This window comes from Ranitomeya imitator, chromosome 4 (genome assembly GCF_032444005.1).
Source record: "Ranitomeya imitator isolate aRanImi1 chromosome 4, aRanImi1.pri, whole genome shotgun sequence".
Classification (NCBI taxonomy): Eukaryota; Metazoa; Chordata; class Amphibia; order Anura; family Dendrobatidae; genus Ranitomeya; species Ranitomeya imitator.
In genome coordinates, this window is record NC_091285.1 from 20,757,416 (window position 1) to 20,782,618 (window position 25,203).

The window sequence follows — 25,203 nt, forward strand, 5'->3', positions numbered from 1 at the left end:
GTGCGTCGCGTCCGCCAAAACACGACGGATCCGTCGCACGACGGATGCGACTTGTGCCCATCTGTCGCTAATACAAGTCTATGGGCAAAAACGCATCCTGCAAGCACATTTGCAGGATGCGTTTTTTACCCATAACAACGGATTGCGACGGAGCCCAGAAGACAGAAGTGTGAAGGTAGCCATAGACCTACGCTTTTCTAATCTTGTTCATGTACATAATTTTTTTAACCAACAGTATATATAGATAACACAGGACCCACCATTCACTATAGGGGATGTCACAGCTCAGCTCCTCCTACTGTACAATGACTGATAACACCTCTATATACAGTAGATAACACAGGATCCACCATTCACAATAGGTGATATCACAGCTCACCTCCTCCTCCTGTACAATGACTGATAATACCTCTGTATACAATAGATAACACAGGATCCACCGTTCACAATAGGTGATGTCACAGGTCACCTCCTCCTCCTCCTGTACAATGACTGATAACACCTCTATATACAGTAGATAATACAGGATCCACCATTCACAATAGGTGATGTCACAGCTCACCTCCTCCCCCTCCTGTCCAATGACTGATAACACCTCTATATACAGTAGATAACAGAGATCCACCATTCACAATAGGTGATATCATAGCTCACCTCCTCCCCCTGTACAATAACTGATAACACCTCTATATACAGTAGATAACACAGGATCCACCATTCACAATAGGTGATGTCACAGCTCACCTCCCTCTCCTGTACAATGACTGATAACACCTCTATATACAGTAGATAATACAGGATCCACCATTCACATTAGATGATGTCACAGCTCACCTCCTCCTCCTGTACAATGACTGATAACCCCTCTATATACAGTAGATAATACAGGATCCACCATTTACAATAGGTGATGTCACAGCTCACCTCCTCCTCCTGTACAATGACTGTCCAATGTGTATGCATAGTCTAGTCCAATGCGTATGCATAGTCTGTCCAATGTGTATGCATAGTCTAGTCCAATGCGTATGCATAGTCTAGTCCAATGCGTATGCATAGTCTGTCCAATGTGTATGCATAGTCTAGTCCAATGCGTATGCATAGTCTGTCCAATGTGTATGCATAGTCTAGTCCAATGCGTATGCATAGTCTGTCCAATGTGTATGCATAGTCTAGTCCAATGCGTATGCATAGTCTAGTCCAATGCGTATGCATAGTCTGTCCAATGTGTATGCATAGTCTAGTCCAATGCGTATGCACAGTCTAGTCCAATGCGTATGCATAGTCTAGTCCAATGCGTATGCATAGTCTAGTCCAATGCGTATGCATAGTCTAGTCCAATGTGTATGCATTGTTAAAGACGAGATTTTCTCTCAAATGGAAACCAACCTCAGGCATCGTTGTTTATAGGTACCTATAATTGGGAGAAATAAATCAGAGAGACAGACTACAAGTTGTCTTTCCAAAATATCCTGTTTTATTGTCCCCGAGCCCTTCTTTTATATCCCAAAAGTCACAAGGAGTATAGGTTACATAATACTTGGCAAAGACATGGATCATTTGATGGGTTGTCACTTATGTCCCGGGATACAAAATAGATTTCTAAAAAAAAGAATGCGGGGGTGTTTTGTACATATTTGTGGTTAACAATGATTTGGCAGAACAGTCGGGGTTATTCTGGTGAAGAGGGTAAAGACAGATACATATATCCTGGAAAGGACAACAACTCCCAACTTATTGATAGCTTTCCGGGAATAACTGACCTTTTGCTAGATGGAATGTATGGGAAACTAGACACGGGGAGACTAAGATGATAACACAAGACTCTTTGCTTATTGAGAAATATACTTTTATAATTAAGATTAACCATTTCTTTAACAATTCCCCTCTTTTTATCATCTAATCTACCTTTCCCTATCTGATCCCTTCCTACCGCTAGGTCTGCAGGATAGCCCTACTTCACGAAATACACGGCTTATCCTATGTATATCATGGGATGCCAGTCCTGCTGCGTTTCCATTCAGACAATACCTGGTATTCAGACCCACTTTCCCTTGACAACCCTATTCATTATAGAAGGTACTGAATATGGGGATTTATATATATATGTATTGTGTTAATATATTAATGCATATATGTAAGGATATAGGTGTAACGGGGTCTACCAAGCTGGGGTACCTCTTTCAGTACCACCCCGTGTTTCAAGAGGTCCACTCTGCTTTGGCTGGAGTCTGAATGAAGGACGCTGGCTGGAATTCCTTGGTTACCTGTGAGAATATAAAATATCACTGCTTCTCCACGTATTTCCAGTCTGACAAAACTTTACTCACAGGACACAGAATATATCACACAGATACAGAGGGCAGGCCAGACATACATTACAATAGCCGCAGGGGGCGGGAGCCTGCCGATATTTACTGTGGGAATTACAAAGGTGGGGGGAGGACAGAAGGGGGATATCTTGTCCCCTCTGCCCAGGGGCGCAGCCTGTGGGCTGATGCATCCCACATGGAACCTATTATACATGCATATAACTGCACAGCATATTCTGAGTGCTGAGTGGTTCCGTAACACGTAACAATAGGATTTAGATATAGATATATATATATTTCAGTGAAAAAAAACTGTTTCTTAATGTAAGGTTCATTGAGGGAAGTTCATTTGATAAGATCTTGTGAGCATCCTTCTTTTGGCTAGACCATCGGCTTTCCACACTGCATACAGTCCGTCAGGTCCACAGAAGTGTGTTTGTTGCAGAAGATGCATTCACGCTGGAGTGCAGTTATGAAGGTAGTCATCATCACTTGAGTAGACTTTATCTCTGAATCAGCATCGATTTTGACTTCACGTTTACCTGGAAAACATTTGCATTTAGAACTGAGAATTTTCTTAATCAACATTACGAACGACTTTATCATTACCGCGAGGATCAAAATTACAAACACAATTTGAATGAGGAAGCGCAGACACCCAGCCGCCTATTCCCTTGAACCATCTGAAAAGGATTCAACCATGAGAGCCACTCGGGGAAGGGCAAATCTTCGAGTGAATTAGCTTTTCGCACTCCTTCCTTGATTAGCCTGGCTTGTTCTATGTCATGGGTGACTCTCATTAGTCTTTGATTATTGCAACTCTCTTTGGCAGCTCCAGTGCTCTCAGGAGTTGAGCTACCAATTCTGCATTTTTAATGGGTCTACCAGAGAAATCCACAAACTGCCTGCTCTTCCATATGGGACCGTAATGATGGCAGATGTCAAAAGCATAGGGGCTGTCTGTAAAAATATTTGCTATTAGATACTCAGCAATTATATACGCCTCAGCGTGTGCTTTCAATTCAGCTTCCCGAGCATATAATTAAAATTAACCATTTCTTTAACACAGAGAGTAGTCCAATGCGTCTGGTCTGTGCAATGTGTATGCATAGTATTTCCAATGCGTATGCATAGTCTAGTCCTATGCGTATGCTTAGTGTAGTCCAATGCGTATGCATAGTCTGTCCAATGCGTATGCATAGTGTAGTCCTATGCGTATGCTTAGTGTAGTCCAATGCGTATGCATAGTCTGTCCAATGTGTATGCATAGTGTAGTCCAATGCGTATGCATAGTCTGTCCAATGCGTATGCATAGTTTTATCAGCAATTGTACAACCTCTTATGTAACAAAAAATCCTATACAAAGATGGGTCTTGACCACAACAAACGACACTCTCTGTGAGACATCTTGGTGTGCACGTCTTTGCATACCGATGGAAGACTCGGGTATTCCGAGACCTATTTGTGGCATCAGGGGAGAGCTAGGCCCACATGGAAGACCTTGTATGACTACGATTTTACATTGAGGTCATTTTCATATTTCTTTTAATGGTTTTTTCTTTTCTAGGCCTTTGGACAGTCCTTCACCGTCCACCGCAAAGTTGCAGAAGATGGCGAGACCCGGGAGGAGACTTTACTGCAGGAGTCTGCCACCAAGGAGGAGTATTATCTGGGAAGAATACTGGAAATGCAGAACGACGTGAGGCAGAGCAAGGCTGTGATCACCAACGTACAAGGAGAGAACGAACGTCTCCACGTCCTGGTCCAGGACTTGAAGGAGGTAGCCCACCATTGTGAATGCCATTAATAGTGTTCTGTAGAATCCTAAAGTGAAGGTACTCCATTAGGGAAGGACTAGATGGTGCAGGCACAGTGCGGACGATACTTTGCCCACTTACGGCTGGCCAGTGGTTTTACTATTGTGAAATATTCTTGAAAATTTTTACAATTGGCCATCGTGATGGGCAAAGTTTCAACCCGTCCTACCCTACCCTCAAATGTTATCTTCTCTACCCAACTGTCTCCCCTGAGGTGACCTACACTGACAGGCGAAACTGGATTACACAGGATCCACCATTCACAATGGGTGATGTCACAGCTCACCTCCACCCCCTCCTGTACAATGACTGATGACACCTCTATATACAGTAGTTTACACAGGATCTGCCATTCACAGTAGGTGATGTCACAGCTCTCCTCCTCCTTCTGTACAATGACTGATAACTCCTCTATATACAATAGATAATTCTGGATACACCAGTCACAATATTTGATGTCACAGCTCACCTCCCCCTCCTGTACAATGACTGATAACACCTCTAAATACAGTAGATAATACAGGATACACCATTCACAATACGTGATGTCACAGGTCACCTCCTCCTCCTCCTCCTGTACAATGACTGATAACACCTCTATATACAGTAGATAATACAGGATCCACCATTCACAATAGGTGATGTCACAGTTCACCTCCTCCCCCTCCTGTACAATGACTGATAACACCTCTATATACAGTAGATAACAGAGATCCACCATTCACAATAGATGATATCATAGCTCACCTCCTCGCCCTGTACAATAACTGATAACCCCTCTATATACAGTAGATAATACAGGATACACCATTCACAATACGTGATGTCACAGGTCACCTCCTCCTCCTCCTGTACAATGACTGATAACACCTCTATATACAGTAGATAACACAGGATCCACCATTCACAATAGGTGATGTCACAGCTCACCTCCCCCTCCTGTACAATAACTGATAACACCTCTATATACAGTAGATAACACAGGATCCACCATTCACAATAGGTGGTCACAGCTCACCTCCTCCTCCTGTACAATGACTGATAACCCCTCTATATACAGTAGATAACACAGGATCCACCATTCACAATAGGTGATGTCACAGCTCACCTCCTCCTCCTGTACAATGACTGATAGCACCTATGTATACAGTAGATAACTCAGGGTCCACCATTCACAATAAGTGATGTCACAGCTCACCTCCTCCTGTACAATGACTGATAGCACCTATTTATACAGTAGATAACACAGGATCCACCGTTCACAATAGGTGATGTCACAGGTCACCTTCTCCTCCTGTACAATGACTGATAACCCCTCCATATACAGTAGATAACACAGGATCCACCGTTCACAATAGGTGATGTCACAGGTCACCTCCTCCTCCTCCTGTACAATGACTGATAACACCTCTATATACAGTAGATAACACAGGATCCACCATTCACAGTAGGTGATGTCACAGCTCACCTCCTCCTCCTGTACAATGACTGATAACCCCTCTATATACAGTAGATAACACAGGATCCACCATTCACAATAGGTGATGTCACAGCTCACCTTCTCCTTCTCCCTCCTCAAGGACGTTAGCCCAGATTTGAGCGTGACAGGTTAGAGTTCTAAAATAGTCTGAGTCAGTCTATTACGGCTAATGTCTATGTCAAGAACAGAAAGTAGGAATCTAATGCTAGTCCTAGTGGCCAGTATGAAAACTGCAAGTTTTTTTTTTAACATAGTAACATGAAAAAAAAAAGCTAAAAGATGCATTTATTATAAAATCCTGATTTAAACAATATTTCATTTTCTGGGGACATTTTCCCTTTTGTAGTTGGATGCGGAGGGAGGAGCAAAATGAGAAAGAAAGGGAGACACAGACAGATAGTGCTACAGCTTTCTAGTAAGTGTTTCGCTCACCCAGTGCTGGATTCACAGCTAAACTGCTCAATACTGCTTGACAATGTTTTACATCCTGCTGCTTCATCTGTATGATTACTACATGGAGATGGGAGAGACAGTAGACGTGTACCCTAATGTTAGGCAGTCAAGGATAAGTGTGCACTATCACTATTCAAGGATAGGTAATGCCGCCATACCGTGACCCTACAACAGTGAGGTACCAGGTCTATAAGGAAGTCTGTATAGTAGGATTAGACTGCAGACTACACGATAAAATATTGGAATCGTTCTCTTTCATTTTTCATCTCCACCCAAATCAGTCCCCCACGACGACTTCTCCTGACCACTGCAGAGCTCGCTGCCAGTCCATCCCCACGGCTGCAAAACAAATTAATTCAAGGTTCAGACTGGGACCTAAAATTTAATTTAAAGAGGTTTTCTCATCTTCTGACCTCAGGAGTGCACCGCTCCCATGCCTCTTGACTTCTTTTTAACGGGAAAGAGTTGCACTCCTGAAGATCGACAGTTCGGTGGATAGGTATTTCTGTATGTATCTAATAGATTAAGGTCATCTCAGCGCATTCCTTGTGTTACTGATCCCATTTCTGCCTCTTCAGTCCATGGCTGCAGGTTTATCAGTATGCAGGTAATGTCAGGTCACCCCGAGCGCTGGCGCAAGACCACGACCTGACACGGGAAAAGTCATTTTGATCTAATGCGATGATAAATCAATATGAGGAGTCCAAACTGCCTGCAGCCAGGACCGAGTACAGGAGAAGCTACAACGTGACTGCGGCAGTCACACCAAAGGAAAAGCCAATTAATCTGGAATCTGATCATCTGGATTCTGATGCTCCAGAATTTCTTATTGTCTCAAATGATCAAAATGTAGCTGTCAACTCATTAAGGTTCCTTTAATATAGTGTTCCCCAACTCCGGTCCTCAAGAGCCACCAACAGGTCATGTTCTCAGGATTTCCTTAGTATTCAGGTGATAATTGCATCACCTGGACAGGCAAGCATTCAATCACCTGTGCAATACTAAGGAAATCCTGAAAACATGACCTGTTGGTGGCTCTTGAGGACCGGAGTTGGGGAACACTGCTTTAATGGGTTCCTTTAACGGTGTGTGTGCCATAAGTATTCCGCCAACGAGTGCCACCTCAAAGTGCAGGCTGAAATACTCTTGAGAGTGTCAATGGTAGATGCCCCGTATAATGCCAGTCAAAGTACCATTCCTGAGGGCCAGCTACAGATTTCTCCCAGTTGCCTTCTAGTATACCAGGCATCAATGAATGCTTTGCAGAGTGTCAACCACCAAGTTCAAGTCAATAATGCCCCACAGAATCCAAGAGCCAGATGGATCTCCATCCAAGAGAGCCAGCTAAATATGACTCCCAGCCACAGATGCCTCCTAGACTGATTGACGTAGATCTCCCCCCCAAAGTACAAGCCACTGAAGCCTGGTAGCTGCTTCATAGTGCACCAACCATGAATGCTTCCTAGAGGATCATCCACCCAAGTGCCAGAGAGCTTGTGACTAATGTCATGCAGAATGCCAGTCAGGTCGCCATCCCAGAGGACCAGCTACAGATGCCTCCTAGACTTATTTCCATAGATGCCCCCCAGAGTACAAGCCACTGATGCCTGGTAGCTAAATCTTAGTTCACCAACCATGAGTGCTTCCTTGAGGTTCATCCACCAAGTGCCAGAGTGCTAGTCGCTAATGCCCCACAGAATTAGGGACATAAATTGTCCTAGAATTCCTATTGTGAAGGCTCCTCAGAGGGCCAAACATCAATCACTCCCGTAGTGAAAGCCACCAATGCCCCACAGAATTCCAGTCACAGATGACCCAAAGAGTGCACAGCTACCCTCTTACCTAGAGTGCCTACGACAAAATCTCCCTAGAGTGCCAGCCAGCAATCACCCTCAATTACCATCCATAGGTGTCCAACAAATAACATTCCACAGATGCCCCAGGACAATCACACTTGTTCACCAGAGTGGCTACCATGAGTGTTCCACAAAACGCTAACCACTAACCACCTACAGAGTGCCAGTCACTAATGCCTCCCAGGGTGGCTGAAGTATTTATTTAGAGGTCTATTGGCTGTACGTGCATGGCCAAATGTAAGGAGGAGGTTAATCCTTAAAGGGATTTTCCAGAAACTCAACATTTAGGGCAGTGTTCCCCAACTCCGATCCTCAAGAGCCACCAACAGGTCATGTTTTGAGGATTTCCTTAGTATTGCACAGGTCATTGAATGCTTGCCTGTCCAGGTGATGCAATTATCACCTGTGCAATACTAAGGAAATCCTGAAAACATGACCTGTTGGTGGCTCTTGAGGAGCGGACTTGGGGAACACTGATTTAGGGTATATTCTTAGGATGGGCCATCAGTATAATATTTTTGGGAGTTCAACTCTTACCATTCCTGCTGATTACCTGATTACCTCCACATAACTCCGTGTCCATTATATTTTCGTCAGTTGCAGCTCCATACTTTTGATAGCAGCTGTGCCTGGTACTGCAACTCGATCCTATTGAAGGGAATGACTACTAATTAGAGTGCTGTAGCCCTTTTAATTAGTTGATCCTGGAGTGGTGTTGACCTCCACCGATCTGATATTGAGGGTCTATTCTCTCGTCAATACCAAAGTTCTGAAGAACCTCTTTAAAATGAACAGGAGCACAAACGTCCTTCTTATAACGGAAGTTCACTACAATGAATCAGGGTCCATTCATGGACAGCAAACAGAGATCTTGAAAATAGTGAGGAATCGATACCCAAAGTAGGTTAGGAGGTTGCAGATCTGCTCCATCCTCCATAGATGATGCTTTTGATACCGGTGACTGATCATACGTAGTGTGAGGGTCGGGCAGTCTGAGGGCAGAGAGTCACCGGCAGGTCAGACAGGATATAACCCACTCTTTGTGACTGTCAAATCCAGAGTTAAGCTTCAGATTGACAGAACACTGGTGTTGGCAGTTGTACGGATGTGTACGTGCGGCCACAGAGACCGAGCCCCGGCCTCTCACCTGTCAGACTTTTATGACATGATGCTTTTTACGCCTTACTGGACAATTTTCTAAAGTGTCCAGAAAAAAGTGGCACAGCTAAGAAATGGCATAAAATGCACCAAATTTATGAATCCTGAGATATAATTTTGGAACAAGACGGAGTAAGGAAGGGAGAAGTATCTAGAATGATGCCCCAAATTTATTCGACACTGTGGTGAAATATGAAACATCTCGTCTATCTCTTCTAAGTCTAAATTTAAGAAAGTATTAATAAATCTTCCCCAAGACCCTTTCAGTACAGATAACTGAAGGAAGATGGATAGATAGACAGCACCAGGTGTCAAACTCCATGACGTCCACGTGAAATTCATGCTGTATGTAGATGACCTAATGCAGCTGTCACCAACAGAGAAAGGCCTCCATAAAAACCTGAAAAACTTAGATAAACTCAGCTCCACATGGGCACTACCCATCAACCCAAAGAAAACCAACATCATGGTGTCCAGAGGAGAAAGAGAAGATCGGACCAACACCCTATGTTTCTGCTAAACAACTGCTCTCTTACAGGAACGGACAAATACAACTTCCTGGGCCTAGAAGTTCACCAGTCAGGGAGTTTCAAAGAAGAGATAGAGACCTTGAAGGACAAAGCCTACAGAACCTTCTATTTTCATCTGAAGGAACCTCTACCATCTGAAGCCGCCAGTGAGGATCTGGCTAAAAATCTTCGATGCCATTATCGCCCCAATCCTCCTGTTCACTAGCGAAGTATTGGGACCTCGCATTTACCAAACTGGTCAAGGTGGGATTCCCGCCCAACAGAAATATTCCACCTGGAATTCTGTAAGCACCTCCTCCAGGTCCATCGGAGCACCACCAACAGTGCCTGATGGGCTGACTGGGCAGATTCCCTCTACACCTTGCAGTACTGAAGAGGACGCTATCATTCTGGACTCACATATAGTGGGCAAAACAAGTATGTGATATACTAACGATTTAGCAAGTTTTCCCACCTACAAAGAACGGAGAGGTCTGTAATTTTTATTCTAGGTACACTTCATCTGTGAGAATCTAAAACTAAAAGCCAGAAAATCACATTGTATGATTTTTAAATAATGAAATTGCATTTTATTGCATTAAGCAAGTATTTGATCACCGACCAACCAGCAAGAATTCTGTCTCTCACAGACCTGTTAGGTTCCTTTAAGAAGCCTCCTACTCTGCACTCAGTACCTGTGTTAATTGCTCCTGTTTGACCTTGTTACCTGTATAAAAGACACCTGTCCACACACTCAATCATACTCCAACCTCTCCACCATGGCCAAACACCTGTCTAAGGACACCGGGGACAAAGTTGTAGACCGGCACAAGGCTGGGATGGGCTATAGGACAATAGGCAAGCAGCTTGGTGAGAAGTCAACAACTGTTGGCTCAATTATTAGAAGATGGAAGAAACACAAGATGACAATCTTTCTCAGTCTGGGGGTTCATGCAAGATCTTTTTTTATTGTTACACTGTTTACCGATCCGATGAATTATTTTTATATATTGATAGATTGGGCGATTCTGAATGCGGCGATGTCAAATATGTGCATTTTTTATTAATTGTTTTATCTTGAATGGAGCAAATAGTGAGTGATTAAAATTTGTATATTTTTTTAATATTTTTAAAAACATTTTTTTTTTACTTTACCCTTGCTTCAATAGTCTCCATGGGAGACTAGGGCGTGCGATCTTCTGATAGCTTGTGCTACACATGGCAGGGCTTCAGCTAAAATGCTCATCTTGAGCACTGGCCACAGGGCAGCGATCTTATCTATCCGGCAATGACGGTCACAGGTTTCCCCTGCAGACCCTGTGTTGTCATCCCAACCCATCGGCGACCTGCAGTCATGTGACACGGGCACCAATGTGCAGGGTTTGTGACACATTTCCGGCGCTGACATGTTAACTGCCGCTGTCAGAGATTGACAGCAGCATTTAACATGTTAACAGTCGTGTGTGGATCGCGATTCCACCAGCGGCTGTTAGGGGCACATGTCATCTGATCAAATTAGCTAATATGTGCCGGAAAGTTGCGGGTTCATCACCGGAGCCTGCAGCAAACAGGGGGAGGCGACTTTTGACGTACCTATAAGTCCAAGAACATAAAGGGGTTGAAATCCTGCAGGGCATGCAATACCCCCCTGCTCACCCCAGCACATGCCCAGGCCTATTTGAAGCTCACCAATGACCATCTGGATGATCCATAGGAGACATGGGAGAAGGTCATGTGGTCAGATGAGACCAAAATAGATCTTTTTGGTATTAACTCCCCTTGCCATGTTTCGAGGAAAAAGAAGGATGAGTACAATCCCAAGAACACCGTACCAACCATGAAGCATGGTGGGGGAAATATCATACTCTGGGGTGCTTTTCTGTAAAGGTGACAGAAAGATTGCACCATATTGAAGGGAGGATAGATATGGTCATGTATTGTAAGATTTTTGCCAACAACCTCCTTCCCCCAGTAAGAGCATTGAAGATGGGTCATGGCTGGGTGTTCCAGCATGAAATTGACCTGAAACACACAGTGGCTCCGTAAGAGGCGTTTCAAGGTCATGGAGTGGCTTAGTCAGTCTCCGACCTGAATCCAATAAAAAATCTTTGGAGTAAGCTGAAACTCAATGTTGCCCAGCGACAGCCCCAAAACCTGAAAGATCTGGAGAAGAGCTGTATGGAGGAGCGCGCTAAAATCCCTGCTGCAATGTGTGCAAACCTGGTCAAGAACCACAGGAAACGTCTGACCTCTGTAACTGCAAACAAAGGTTTCTGTACCAAATATTAAGTTCTGTCTTTCTATTGTATCAAATAATTATTTCATGCAATAAAATGCAAATTAATTATGTAAAAATCATACAATGTGATTTTCTGAAAAGTGCCCTATTTTTACTTACCGTCCTGGAATTTCTGGACGGTTGGCATCCCTGTGGTTGAGTACATTATCTTAGGAAGAAAATATGTATGTTGGGAATAACAAAGTCGTAAATTATGGATTCTGCTGAATTCTTTCACACTAGTTCTACCCAGTTTCCTATGACTTCTGTAACAAAGACAACTTAACACAAAGACACCTCTATATCAGAGACAACGCCCTGTGTTATTTCTTTTATGAATAAAACTTATAAAGCTAATACAAAAATGCAGATGTGATGGATCCCACATGTGATGGATGGCACCAGTGAGATCGCACAGAGTCCTATCTCTGCCACACACCACGCTTGTCACTATTACATCAGAAGGATCGCGGTCTTTTGATCTGAGCTTAGCTGGCTCAAGTTGTGAGATCTGTCACCTTCAGCCTTTTGAGGCTTGACCCCCTGCTGAGCTAGATGTCCTGTTGCAGCTGCACATGGGAAGGGTGTATTATAATCCCATGTCAACTAGGATTCAATTGACTGACATGAAATTATATCAGCAATATTCTTCACAGATAAATAGATAGATAGATGGATGGATATATAGATAGATAGATAGATAGATAGATAGACAGAGGGGTGGAGAGAAAGATAGAAGGATAGATATTTAAATCAATTGAAATCATTGAAGACATTTTTGTTTTGCTTGCTACATTACAAAGTTACTCTGGGTTTTCACATCTTTTCAGCTACATTGACGACTTTATCAGCCCTCGGCTCAGTCCCCAGCTGCTGTATAGTTGGTATTTCGTGTCTCACCTTCTCATGTTCCTATAAACATTTTTCCCTTTCAAGTGAACCCCATACATATGTAGTAGTGCTGATTGTGTTATTTGTTTTTTTTATTGAATGTACTGCAATAGTTTAACATCCAGGCTATGAAAAGACTCAGACAACACATCAGACTCAGATGACACTTTAGGACCAGATGACACATCAGGCTCAGACGACATTTCAGGCTCAGACGACACATCAGGCTGAGACAACTCGTCAGGCTCAGACGACACATCAGGCTGAGACAACTCGTCAGGCTCAGACGACACATCAGGCTGAGACAACTCGTCAGGCTCAGACGACACATCAGGCTGAGACAACTCGTCAGGCTCAGAGGACACATGAGGCTCAGAGCACACATAAGGCTCAGACGATACATCAGCTTAGATGACAAATCAGGCTCAGACGACATATCAGGCTGAGACAACTCGTCAGGCTCAGAGGACACATGAGGCTGTGAACTCGTCAGGCTCAGACGACACATGAGGCTCAGAGGACACATAAGGCTCAGACGATACATCAGCTTAGATGACAAATCAGGCTCAGACGACACATTAGACTCAGACAACAGATAAGTGTCTTCTGAAGGAAGCTGCGCCAAATCTATCGCGCAGCGATCGTCACATCGTCACTTATCTCCTCTACTTTTATGCTGTGCTATAATATTCCCATAGTCCTTATAGAAATACAGGCTGAATGTCACTTCAAAAAATCAAATAAGCCACATATTCCATTGTGCGATACCACAACAGAAACAGAAGTGAAAAGAGGGGAGGAAATGTAAAAAAGTAATAATTTTATTGAAACAACAATGTTAAAAATTAATACAGGGCATTTAACAATAGGGAAGGGGAAAGGAAAAAGGAAGCAAAAGGGAGTCCCTTTGGTATGGTGGGACGGCCCGTGATGTGCGCGCAGCTTCAACCCTCCTAGAACACCCTGTTACCTTCCTTGTCATCCACCGCGCCTCCTAGCTGTACTGCGCACGCGCGGGGTCCGTAACCCTGCCACTGACTTCCGAGGTGCGCGATCACGTGACCGCAGTGCGTTCCACTGCGTGTCACGGTGCGCAGACTCGGAAGTCCCCTTGGCTTGGTGGGATGGCCCCACAACGTGCGCAATCTGAAGCGGCTTAGGACACTTCCAGTTTATGCATCGCCATTCCCTCTCACTATAAAAGCCCCCTACACCTCCTTAACCCTGTCCTCGCCCCTATTGAAGAAGCTACGGTGAAACAGCGCTTGTCGGGCGCACGGGAACCGCACCTGCACTGTCCAGTTATACCAGATACCTCTGCATTTGATCTGTATCACAGGTAAACCATTCCCTGGCTATTTATCCTTATCTTGGCATTTTTTCCGCTGTTGCACTTGACTGTGGGAGTATTCACCAGTACACTAGCAGGTCCTTTTTCTGCCTTGTACTTGGGATAGACATATACTCACTTCATGCCTAGTTACGTTATCTTGTAATAGGATATCTTTATGCCTGTGGGGGTTATACCTTGTGTTATTTACCTTGGATTAGGATATCTGGTTTTCTTTATTCTCAACTAGTACTACCATCATATTGCTACTGGGTTCAGTCGTTTTAACCCCTTGTGGTACAATGCAGTTTCGTTTTCTCCAGCTTGGTGGTTCAACCCCCTTTTGCTTCCTTTTTCCTTTCCCCTTCCCTATTGTTAAATGCCCTGTATTAATTTTTAACATTGTTGTTTCAATAAAATTATTACTTTTTTACATTTCCTCCCCTCTTTTCACTTCTGTTTCTGTTGTGGTATCGCACAACGGAATATGTGTTTTATGCTGTGCTGTCTAGGACAGGACTAATAAATGTGCCCTATTGTGCCATATAACAAACTTAGCTCTGCTACTTGTGTAGGAAAGTTCATTATCGCCTGTAATCTCTGCACCTATTGATATATTTCCCTGGTTGGATTTTCACACATTCCTTTGGGTATAGAGGAGGCCAAGTGCAAGACATTTGTTGCACTCATTAACAAAAAAAGTGATGTAGTCCTGCATGCCGTGAATTTTAATGAAAGGTTTTTTTTTCTTATTGAGACAAAAGAATGACATAATCCAATGGTTGCTGCCTCCGCACCATAGCAAACGTCTGCAGGAGCTAGCTCATTGCTATCACTGTGTTCATTTTTTTGGAAGTAGAGTGGGATGTGGATTTTTTTTTCATTCGATTTAAAATGTACTGTTTTGTGTATACAGCTCCCATGTAGATTTATGTGTTTCCTTGGTTACAGACTACAAACAAATCTTGCATAGTCTGATCCAGCAGCTAGGCAAGTGGCAACACACTTCTAGCTGGCGTAAATGCCAGAATTGGGGTTAATTCTTTCACAGCCTCTTCTTGTCTCTTACCTCTGCCGAGACTCAAATTCAGAACTTGCTGTCTGGGAGGAAGAAACACTAGCAGTGATCACAGGCTGCACTGATTTCTATGAGAGTCTTGTTTTTACAAGTGTATCTATATGAAATAATAGAAAAACAATGAAAAATAAGCCACTCATTATTGTCGCGCTCTGCCAAATGTTGCCATTCGGTACTTTGTGTGCACCCACACCATGATAGTGCCCCTTGTAAAGCCCCTTAATATTCTCACACAGTTTATTGCCCACACATAGTGTAATGCTCCAAAGATGCCCCCACACAATAATATCTCCACTCTGCCCCCCAGAAACAGTCCCCAGAGTGCATCCAACTGCACATTATGATACCCTATGCATCTCCTACACAGTATGATGCTCTCACAGTGCCCACACACAGTATGATGCTCCCACAGTGCCCACACACAGTATGATGCTCTCACAGTGCCCACACACAGTATGATGCTCTCACAGTGCCCACAACACAGTATGATGCTCCCACAGTGCCCACACACAGTATGATGCTCTCACAGTGCCCACACACAGTATGATGCTCCCACAGTGCCCACACACAGTATGATGCTCTCACAGTGCCCACACACAGTATGATGCTCTCACAGTGCCCACACACAGTATGATGCTCTCACAGTGCCCACACACAGTATGATGCTCTCACAGTGCCCACACACAGTATGATGCTCCCACAGTGCCCACACACAGTATGATGCTCCCACAGTGCCCACACACAGTATGATGCTCTCACAGTGCCCACACACAGTATGATGCTCCCACAGTGCCAACAACACAGTATGATGCTCTCACAGTGCCCACACACAGTATGATGCTCCCACAGTGCCCACAACACAGTATGATGCTCTCACAGTGCCCACAACACAGTATGATGCTCTCACAGTGCCCATAACACAGTACGATGCTCCTACAGTGCCCACAACACAGTATGATGCTCCCCCAGTGTCCACAATACAGTATGATGCTCCCACAGTGCCCACAACACAGTATGATGCTCCCACAGTGTCCACACACAGTATGATGCTCCCACAGTGTCCACACACAGTATGATGCTCTCACAGTGTCCACAACACAGTATGATGCTCCTACAGTGCCCACAACACAGTATGATGCTCCCCCAGTGTCCACAATACAGTATTATGCTCCCCTAGTGTCCACAATACAGTATGATGCTCCCCCAGTGTCCACAATACAGTATGATGCTCTCACAGTGTCCACAACACAGTATGATGCTCCCCTAGTGTCCACAATACAGTATGATGCTCCCTGTCGGGATCACACTCAGTCGGAGCAGCCTTTGGAAGTGGAGAATCACCAGAAATAATACACAAGACACGTCTTGTATAGTGTATCACTGGGAAGTCTCTGATGCACGCCTGCCTTCAGAGTGCTATCCCTTCTTTATATAGCTGTTTCAGTAAGTTTAGTGGTTATACAAGTTTTGCATGTTTAAACAAAGAGACAAAACAGGAAAGAAAGAAAAGAAAAGAAAACAGTTTCGTGGGCGGCAGTTTCACAACAAACAGTACAAAGGCAATTCCACAGACAGGAAAAACAGGATTTCATACTATAGCTAAAATGTCCTTGAATGGACAGGTCAATATTTGTAATCTTTTTTGTTCTGCTCTTCACAATCCCCCCTTTGACATATTCCATTCAAAACCTTGTCGATCATTTTAGTCATTCTTTTTGTGATATTACAAAAAAAAACTTTATATTCTCGCATCCATTACACAAAATTTATTTGTGCATACCGAGATACCCTTGAGTACAACCCTGAACAATACATATATAATTACAATAACCATAACTGTATGTATTAGGCTTTGCATAATCCCGGTAACCCACCCACCGATCCCTCTGAACCAATTGGCCGGGTTAAGAAAAGAAAAGGTATCTGACCACCAGCTATCCTTATTTTGGTCATTGTCTTTGTCATACTGATCCCTGAGTCGTTGTACGTCTTTTAATTTAAATCTCATACTCATAGTACTATTCGGGTCTATATAATGACAGCAGGTGGGTCCGATGATTTGACACATACCCCCTTGTGAGGCAGTTAGGTAATCCAATACCAGGGTATGTTGGTTAGTGACTATTATAAGCTGATTCTGTACAGCTATACTAGTATTTAATATGTCCAATATATCCCAAATCTGATCATCTAGATAATCCGTGGCTCTAACTAATTTATCCCACAATTGGTATGGCGATTGTAGTATTCCATAGTCTAGTTTTGCCAGGTTGGTTGTTGGCGAGGTTGTCTGAACAATTAGGCCAAGCGAATATTTCTTCAGCTGACACGGGAACTGCTAGAAAAGGTATACTTGTGGCTGATACTGGTGAATGGGTACAGATCCAACAATCTGCCAGGGGTTGCGTATTATTTAACAAGTCATGCACTAATTTTCTATGATGTTGTACGAATCTATTGTTCAAAGGGGCTAGAGAATTCAGTCTTTCCCATGCCTCCGTTGAGGTTAACATTATTAACATCAATATCATGAGTCTTATACTGCTTTTTTTGCAATGGCTTGCATGTATCCATGATGCCTTTCCTTCAAGCTTGACTGCTGTTGGAGTTGTTAACAGGACTTGGAAAGGTCCGTCAAATCTCGGTTCCAGAGTCTTTCTGGTGTGTCTTTTCACGTAGACTTGATCGCCAGGTTCCAACTTGTGGCCTCCTTCGAGATTTTCTGGATCTGGAAGGGAAGCAAAAACTTGCGAATGCACTTTAGTTAAACGTTTTTGTAATTCTTGTACATAAGCAGTTAAAGTCTCAGTATTCAACATCAGTTGTTGTGGAAAATAACAACCCAAATTTGCTGCTCTACCAAAAAGAATCTCATGTGGTGACAGCTTAGCCTTCCCCCTTGGGGTGTTTCGGATGGAATACAGGGCAAGTGGTAGACACTCGGTCCAAGGCTTTCCTGTTTCTGCCATGGCCTTCTGGATTTTTAATTTTATTGTCCCATTTAATCTTTCCACTTTACCTGAACTCTGTGGATGATATGGAGTGTGAAACTGGTTTTCTACTCCCAACATTTTCATAACATTCTGGAATATTTCCCCAGTAAAATGGGTACCTCTATCTGACTCGATCACCTCAGGCATGCTGTAACGGGTTATCAGTTCATGTGCTATTTTAATGGCAGTAGTTTTTGCTGAGGCTCTACGAACTGGATAAGCCTCTGGCCACCCTGAGAACATGTCCACACACACAAGCACATATTCGTATCCATTGTACCTAGGAAGTTGGATGTAGTCGATCTGGAGTCTTTGAAAGGGATACAGTGGTCTTACATGATGCTTGGTTGGGGTTTTAATGGCCTGACCTGGATTGTGTGCCAGGCATATAGCGCATGCAGCACACATGTTCCGAGCAAAATTACCAAAACCTGGAGCCAACCACCTTTCTTTTACCTTGAGCGTCATACCATTTGCCGACACATGCGTGGGTAGGTGGAGGTCACTTGCCACTGCGGGGTACCAGGCTCTGGGTAAACACAACAAAGTTCCTTTTTTCCATAATCCTTGCTGATCTTCTGCCCCTTTTTTCTGCCACTGCCCTCGTTCTTCGTCGTCTACCTGTTTCTGAGCTTCCTTCAATCTTTCCTCATCATCTTCAGAGCTATCTAGTGTGTGGGCATGATGTAAGGGTTTACGTGCTGCCTGTTTTGCTGCCTTATCGGCTTTATCGTTACCCCTGGCTTCCTCGGTGTCGAGTCTCACATGTGCAGCTACCTTTATCACCGCTATTTCTTTAGTTTCTTGTGCTGCCTCCAGAATCTGTCTAATGAGGGAGGCATGTTTAACAGGTTGGCCTGAAGCAGTCATATAACCTCTGGCTCTCCATATTACGCCAAAATCGAAAATAATGCCATGTGCATATCTAGAATCAGTTTATATGTTTGCTGTCTGATCTTTGGCTATTTTTAGAGCTTCAACTAATGCCGTAAGTTCTGCTTCTTGTGCAGACTGATTAGCAGGGAGAGGTTCTGCTTTCAGCACTTCATGCTGAGTTACTACCGCATAACCTGTATGAAATTGTCCATTCATATCTGCATATCTACTGCCATCTATGAAAAGTTCAAATGTAGCATTACAGAGTGGCTTGTCACGTACATTACATAAGCCCTGAGTCTCTTGTTCCATTAATTGTACACAATCATGCATTGACTTTGATGGGTCAAAGGAGTTGGAGAGTGCAGTTTCCTCAGGTATGGTACCCCCCTCAGACTCTAAAGGGAGCAAAGACGCGAGATTAAGAGTCTGAATCCTGGCAAAGGAAATGTTGGGCGGCAGTAGTAGGGAACATTGGAGACGGAGGTGTCTGGCCATTGAAATATGTTTAGGTTGGACCTGGTTAAGAATGCCATGTACATCATGAGTGGTCTGAACTAGAAGTGGGTGATCAAGAACAATCTCAGAAGCTTTATCTAATAACAGTGAAATTGCGGCTACTACTCTTACACAAGAAGGTGCGGCTCTAGCTACAGGGTCCAGATGAGCTGATATGTATGCCACAGGTCTCTGTTTGTTTCCATGTTTTTGTGTGAGCACCCCTGTAGCATGTGAGGATATCTCAGCTGCCATCAATTGAAAAGGTTTAGTGTAGTCTGGGAGTCCCAAAGCCGGAGCTGATACCAGTGCTGTTTTCAAAGAGGAAAATGACTGTTTAGCCTCTTCACTGAGTGAATATGGTGTGTTGGCAATACAGTCATATAAAGGCTGCATGAGTTGTCTTGCATGTATGATCCACTGTCTACAGTGTGAAACAATACCTAGGAAAGCACGCAGCTGTTTGTGATTCCTGGGTTCAAGCATGTTACGTATGGCTTCCGTACGTTGAGGTGTGAGGTGTCTGATGCCCTGTGATATGCAGTGACCTAAAAACACGACTGTTTGTTGACAAGCCTGGAGTTTCTGTCTATTTACTTTACAGCCTTCTTGCGCTAGGAAAATTAAGAAATTAACAGTTGAGGTAACTGCCGTCTGCTCATCAGGGCAACAAATAAGTAAGTCATCTACATACTGTAGAATGACTACTCCTGGTTCTGGGATGAAATTTTTTAGCACGGTCTGCATTGCTTCAGAGTACAAAGTTGGTGAGTGTACCATACCTTGTGGCAATCTTGTCCATGCTAATTGTTTACCCTTGAATGTAAAGGCAAACAAATGCCAACAGTTCTTATGTAGTGGCACAGAAAAAAATGCGTTTGATAAGTCAATTACCGTAAAATATGCAGCAGTGCTGGGAATTTGAGACAGTAAGGTATGAGGATTCGGTACCACAGGGGTGACCGGTGCCAAAACCTTATTGATTTCCCGTAAGTCGTGCACCATGCGATATTTCACCATAGTTTCTTTGGAGGACACTTTCTTTTTAACAGGATATAAGGGTGTATTGGCGGGTGACCTGATTTCTACCAAAACACCTTGTAACACATAATCCTGAATTTGTTGAGAAATCGCCTGTTCTTGCTGGGCGCTGATGGGGTATTGCCTAAGCTGAGGTAATATGGTTCCCGGGGCAGTTTCTAACAGTATAGGAGCTACTGATAAAAATCCTACATCAGTGTCTCCTTTTGCCCATAGGCTGTCAGGAACCCGAGACAAGTCAATTTTTGCTTGTTGAGTGTAAATTTCGGGAAAATCCTCCATTGCCTGTATTCTAACATATGGTTCCAGAGTTTCTGCATCTTCAGGGATGGTCAGCATAACTGTGCCATCTTCTCTAAAATGGATGTTTGCATGCATTTTACTTAAGACATCAGTACCCAACAAGCAGGTAGGTGCACCTTTAGCAAATAAAAATTTGGATACAAAAGTTTTAGGGCCAAAGCTCACATTTAAAGGTTTTGTAAAGGGCAACGCCTGAATTTTACCATCATACCCTTCTGCATATGTAACCTTTGAGGATATATTGTCAGGATATGGTAAAAAGTCCTGATTTAAAATGGAGGATGTTGCTCCCGTATCTATCAGAAAAGGTACATTTTTACCCTCAACTTCAACTTGTATTATTGGTCTTCTAGAAGGAAGAGAGACCTGCATAACTTTCAGTCATTCTGAGCTGTCTGTTTGATCAGGCACTGGGTTATTTATCCTATTTTTGGGTACAAAGGTTCCTGAATCTATATCTGCTTTTCTCTTCCTACATTCCCTTTGGAAATGTCCTGGCTTCTTACAGTAATGACAAGTAAACTTTTGATTAGCAGAGCCAGTATTAGCCTGTGCAATTCTTACTGGCTTAGAATTTTCTCTTAAGTCCATTTCTATCCCTACAGCTTTCTGTCTAGCCAGGTGTGGGTCTTCCAAGGTTCTCCAATCAGGGGTTGCGGCCTTAAGCTTTTCCTTCACTTTTGGAGACAATCCATCTATAAAGGTTTTTGTAACTAACCTCATCATTCCTGGAGCGGTTAGATCCATGCCTTCATCTCTGAAATTATTTTCTACACTTAGATAATATTCGTCTACTGATTGTCCAGATTTCTGAGCCACCACTCCCGTTGTTCCTCTCTGCCTCTGTCTCTCCCTCATGAAAACCATTAAGTGATCTACAAATTGTGTACCTGATTCTATCGTTTGTAAGGCACCATCTCCTGCTTGGGGCCTATGTACCTGTAGATTTGCTAATAGCTCCTGGAAGAGTCCAGGAGTCATTTTCATTCTACATAATTCTTCTCCATCTGCCCAAACTCCAGCGTGAGTCTGCATAATTTGCTGTATATATTGTGCAAATCTAACTGGACACTGGGTGGGATCTGGTGCGTTATGCAAGAGAGACATGCCTTCAGCGGGGGACCAAGGGAAATATTGTCGAGTTTGGTGATATCTAGTTCCCATTACTCCGTCAGCACCAGGTTCCCTAAAGGGTCTTGGTACTACCCTAACAGGGGCAAGTACAGCGCCATGTCTAGGTGTACCACAGGCTAGGCAATCATTTTTCCAGTCTGGATTTTGTTGTCCACAGTGCGGACATACCCATCCTCTTGGTCCGGCTAAACTTTGAGGTGGTGTTTGGAGAAAAGATGGGGCATGTGGGTTAAGGTATGGGGGTGGGGTATTTTTAGATTCCACATTTTGTTTTTCTCCACAGCCTGTGGGTCTAATACACCACTTTTTACTCTGTTGATTATATGTCCATCCCTCATTTTCTGCTACCCTAGAGACATCAATCAATGCTTGGATCTGATCTATCCATTTCTTGTCTCTGATTATGCCTTTTTTCCTTTCCTGAATTCCTTCCCATAGTTTTCTACTAAAAGCTTCTGCCCTAGTAACTCCAAACTTACTAAAAATCTTTTTCAGCCCCTTAGTGGCATCTTCACCACTTCTCTCCTTTATGATAGTATAGATATCTAATTCTTCTGGTTCCGACTTTGTTTGCTTATTCCCCATTTTCTTATCCTGAGCTTTCTTGCCCTAGGTGGCGTTTGGGTATGAGAATACCTCGTTACCTTCTTCCTAAGGAGCTAGGATGTCTTTTTCTTGCCCTAGGTGGCGTTTGGGTATGAGAATACCTCGTTACCTTCTTCCTAAGGAGCTAGGATGTTTAAACTGTGTTGATGTAAGAAAATCCTGATTCCTACACCTATAGCAAACAACACAAATGCAACCAGACAGAAAAAGAAAAAGAACATACAACGTATCTTGTCCCAGGCTAATTTATCTGTCCTGGGCTTATACTATCACACACAACGTATTCTTGTCCCAGGCTAATTTATCTGTCCTGGGCTCATACTATCATACACTTATCCATCACCAGGTTTTTGTCAAAGACAGGATCAGAGATTGAACATAGGCGCGGAGGTTTCCCCGAAAGGACGCAACCACGTTGCCCAGTGGGACAGTCACTTCTTCTGTTTCAACCCCCTGGGCGGCTTATAGGGCTATTCCCAACTTCCACACACCTTCTATTTACATTCACTCTCATTCAATGCCGTACTCCGTGAGGTGATCAATTCCTAAATAGTTCAAGAACCCGAGCTATAGGTATCCTCCTCTACTAGAACTACCCGCTAAAGAACACGACACAGAAAATCTTACGGACAGTGCAGGGCAGATATAAGAGATCTAACAGTGTCTCTTACCTGGCCAGGTTTTTGTTCATCTGCCGTCCATTATCCCAGATTCTCTTTTCGTTCGTATTCTGCCGGTGTTCTTGAAGGAATACACAGACCTCGGGTCCCTGTTCAGGCGCCAGGAAATGTCGGGATCACACTCAGTCGGAGCAGCCTTTGGAAGTGGGGAAATCACCAGAAATAATACACAAGACACGTCTTGTATAGTGTATCACTGGGAAGTCTCTGAAGCACGCCTGCCTTCAAAGTGCTATCCCTTCTTTATATAGTTGTTTCAGTAGGTTTAGTGGTTATACAAGTTTTGCATGTTTAAACAAAGAGACAAAACAGGAAAGAAAGAAAAGAAAAGAAAACAGTTTCGTGGGCGGCAGTTTCACAACAAACAGTACAAAGGCAATTCCACAGACAGGAAAAACAGGATTTCATACTATAGCTAAAATGTCCTTGAATGGACAGGTCAATATTTGTAATCTTTTTTGTTCTGCTCTTCACACTCCCCTAGTGTCCACAATACAGTATGATGCTCTCACAGTGCCCACACACAGTATGATGCTCTCACAGTGTCCACAATACAGTATGATGCTCTCACAGTGTCCACACACAGTATGATGCTCTCACAGTGTCCACAACACAGTATGATGCTCTCACAGTGCCCATAACACAGTACGATGCTCCCACAGTGTCCACAACACAGTATGATGCTCCCACAGTGCCCACAACACAGTACGATGCTCCCACAGTGTCCACAACACAGTATAATGCTCCCACAGTGCCCGCACACAGTACGATGCTCCCACAATGCCCACACACAGTATGATGCTCTCACAGTGTCCACAATACAGTATGATGCTCTCACAGTGTCCACACACAGTATGATGCTCTCACAGTGTCCACAACACAGTATGATGCTCTCACAGTGCCCACACACAGTACGATGCTCCTACAGTGTCCACAACACAGTATGATGCTCCCACAGTGCCCACAACACAGTACGATGCTCCCACAGTGTCCACAACACAGTATGATGCTCCCACAGTGCCCACACACAGTACGATGCTCCCACAATGCCCACACACAGTATGATGCTCTCACAGTGTCCACAACACAGTATGATGCTCCCACAGTGCCCACACACAGTACGATGCTCCTACAGTGTCCACAACACAGTATGATGCTCCCACAGTGCCCACAACACAGTACGATGCTCCCACAGTGTCCACAACACAGTATGATGCTCCCCCAGTGTCCACAATACAGTATGATGCTCCCCTAGTGTCCACAATACAGTATGATGCTCCCCCAGTGTCCACAATACAGTATGATGCTCTCACAGTGTCCACAACACAGTATGATGCTCCCCTAGTGTCCACAATACAGTATGATGCTCCCCTAGTGTCCACAATACAGTATGATGCTCCTACAGTGTCCACACACAGTATGATGCTCTCACAGTGCCCACACACAGTATGATGCTCTCACAGTGTCCACAATACAGTATGATGCTCTCACAGTGTCCACACACAGTATGATGCTCTCACAGTGTCCACAACACAGTATGATGCTCTCACAGTGCCCACACACAGTACGATGCTCCTACAATGTCCACAACACAGTATGATGCTCCCACAGTGCCCACAACACAGTACGATGCTCCCACAGTGTCCACAACACAGTATGATGCTCCCACAGTGCCCACACACAGTACGATGCTCCCACAATGCCCACACACAGTATGATGCTCTCACAGTGTCCACAACACAGTATGATGCTCCCACAGTGCCCACACACAGTACGATGCTCCTACAGTGTCCACAACACAGTATGATGCTCCCACAGTGCCCACAACACAGTACGATGCTCCCACAGTGTCCACAACACAGTATGATGCTCCCACAGTGCCCACACACAGTACGATGCTCCCACAATGCCCA

The 25,203-nt window shown here is 43.9% G+C and overlaps 1 protein-coding gene and 1 long non-coding RNA gene across 5 annotated transcripts in view; one reads left to right on the forward strand and one right to left on the reverse strand.

Moving 5' to 3' along the window:
• Nucleotides 1-25,203, forward strand: part of BICD1 (BICD cargo adaptor 1) — a 201,855-nt gene that overhangs the window by 60,173 nt on the left and 116,479 nt on the right. For all 4 annotated transcript variants that reach the window (XM_069763294.1, XM_069763292.1, XM_069763295.1 and 1 more), the window contains exon 2: nt 3,877-4,089. In XM_069763294.1, coding sequence (XP_069619395.1) covers nt 3,877-4,089 — 213 coding nt within the window. The remainder of the gene's footprint in view (nt 1-3,876; nt 4,090-25,203) is intronic.
• On the reverse strand, nt 1,452-23,492 carry LOC138675243 (uncharacterized). The gene is made up of 2 exons (XR_011320647.1): nt 23,282-23,492; nt 1,452-2,851 (listed from the first exon to the last, which is right to left on the reverse strand). It is a non-coding gene; the product is annotated as an uncharacterized lncRNA (long non-coding RNA).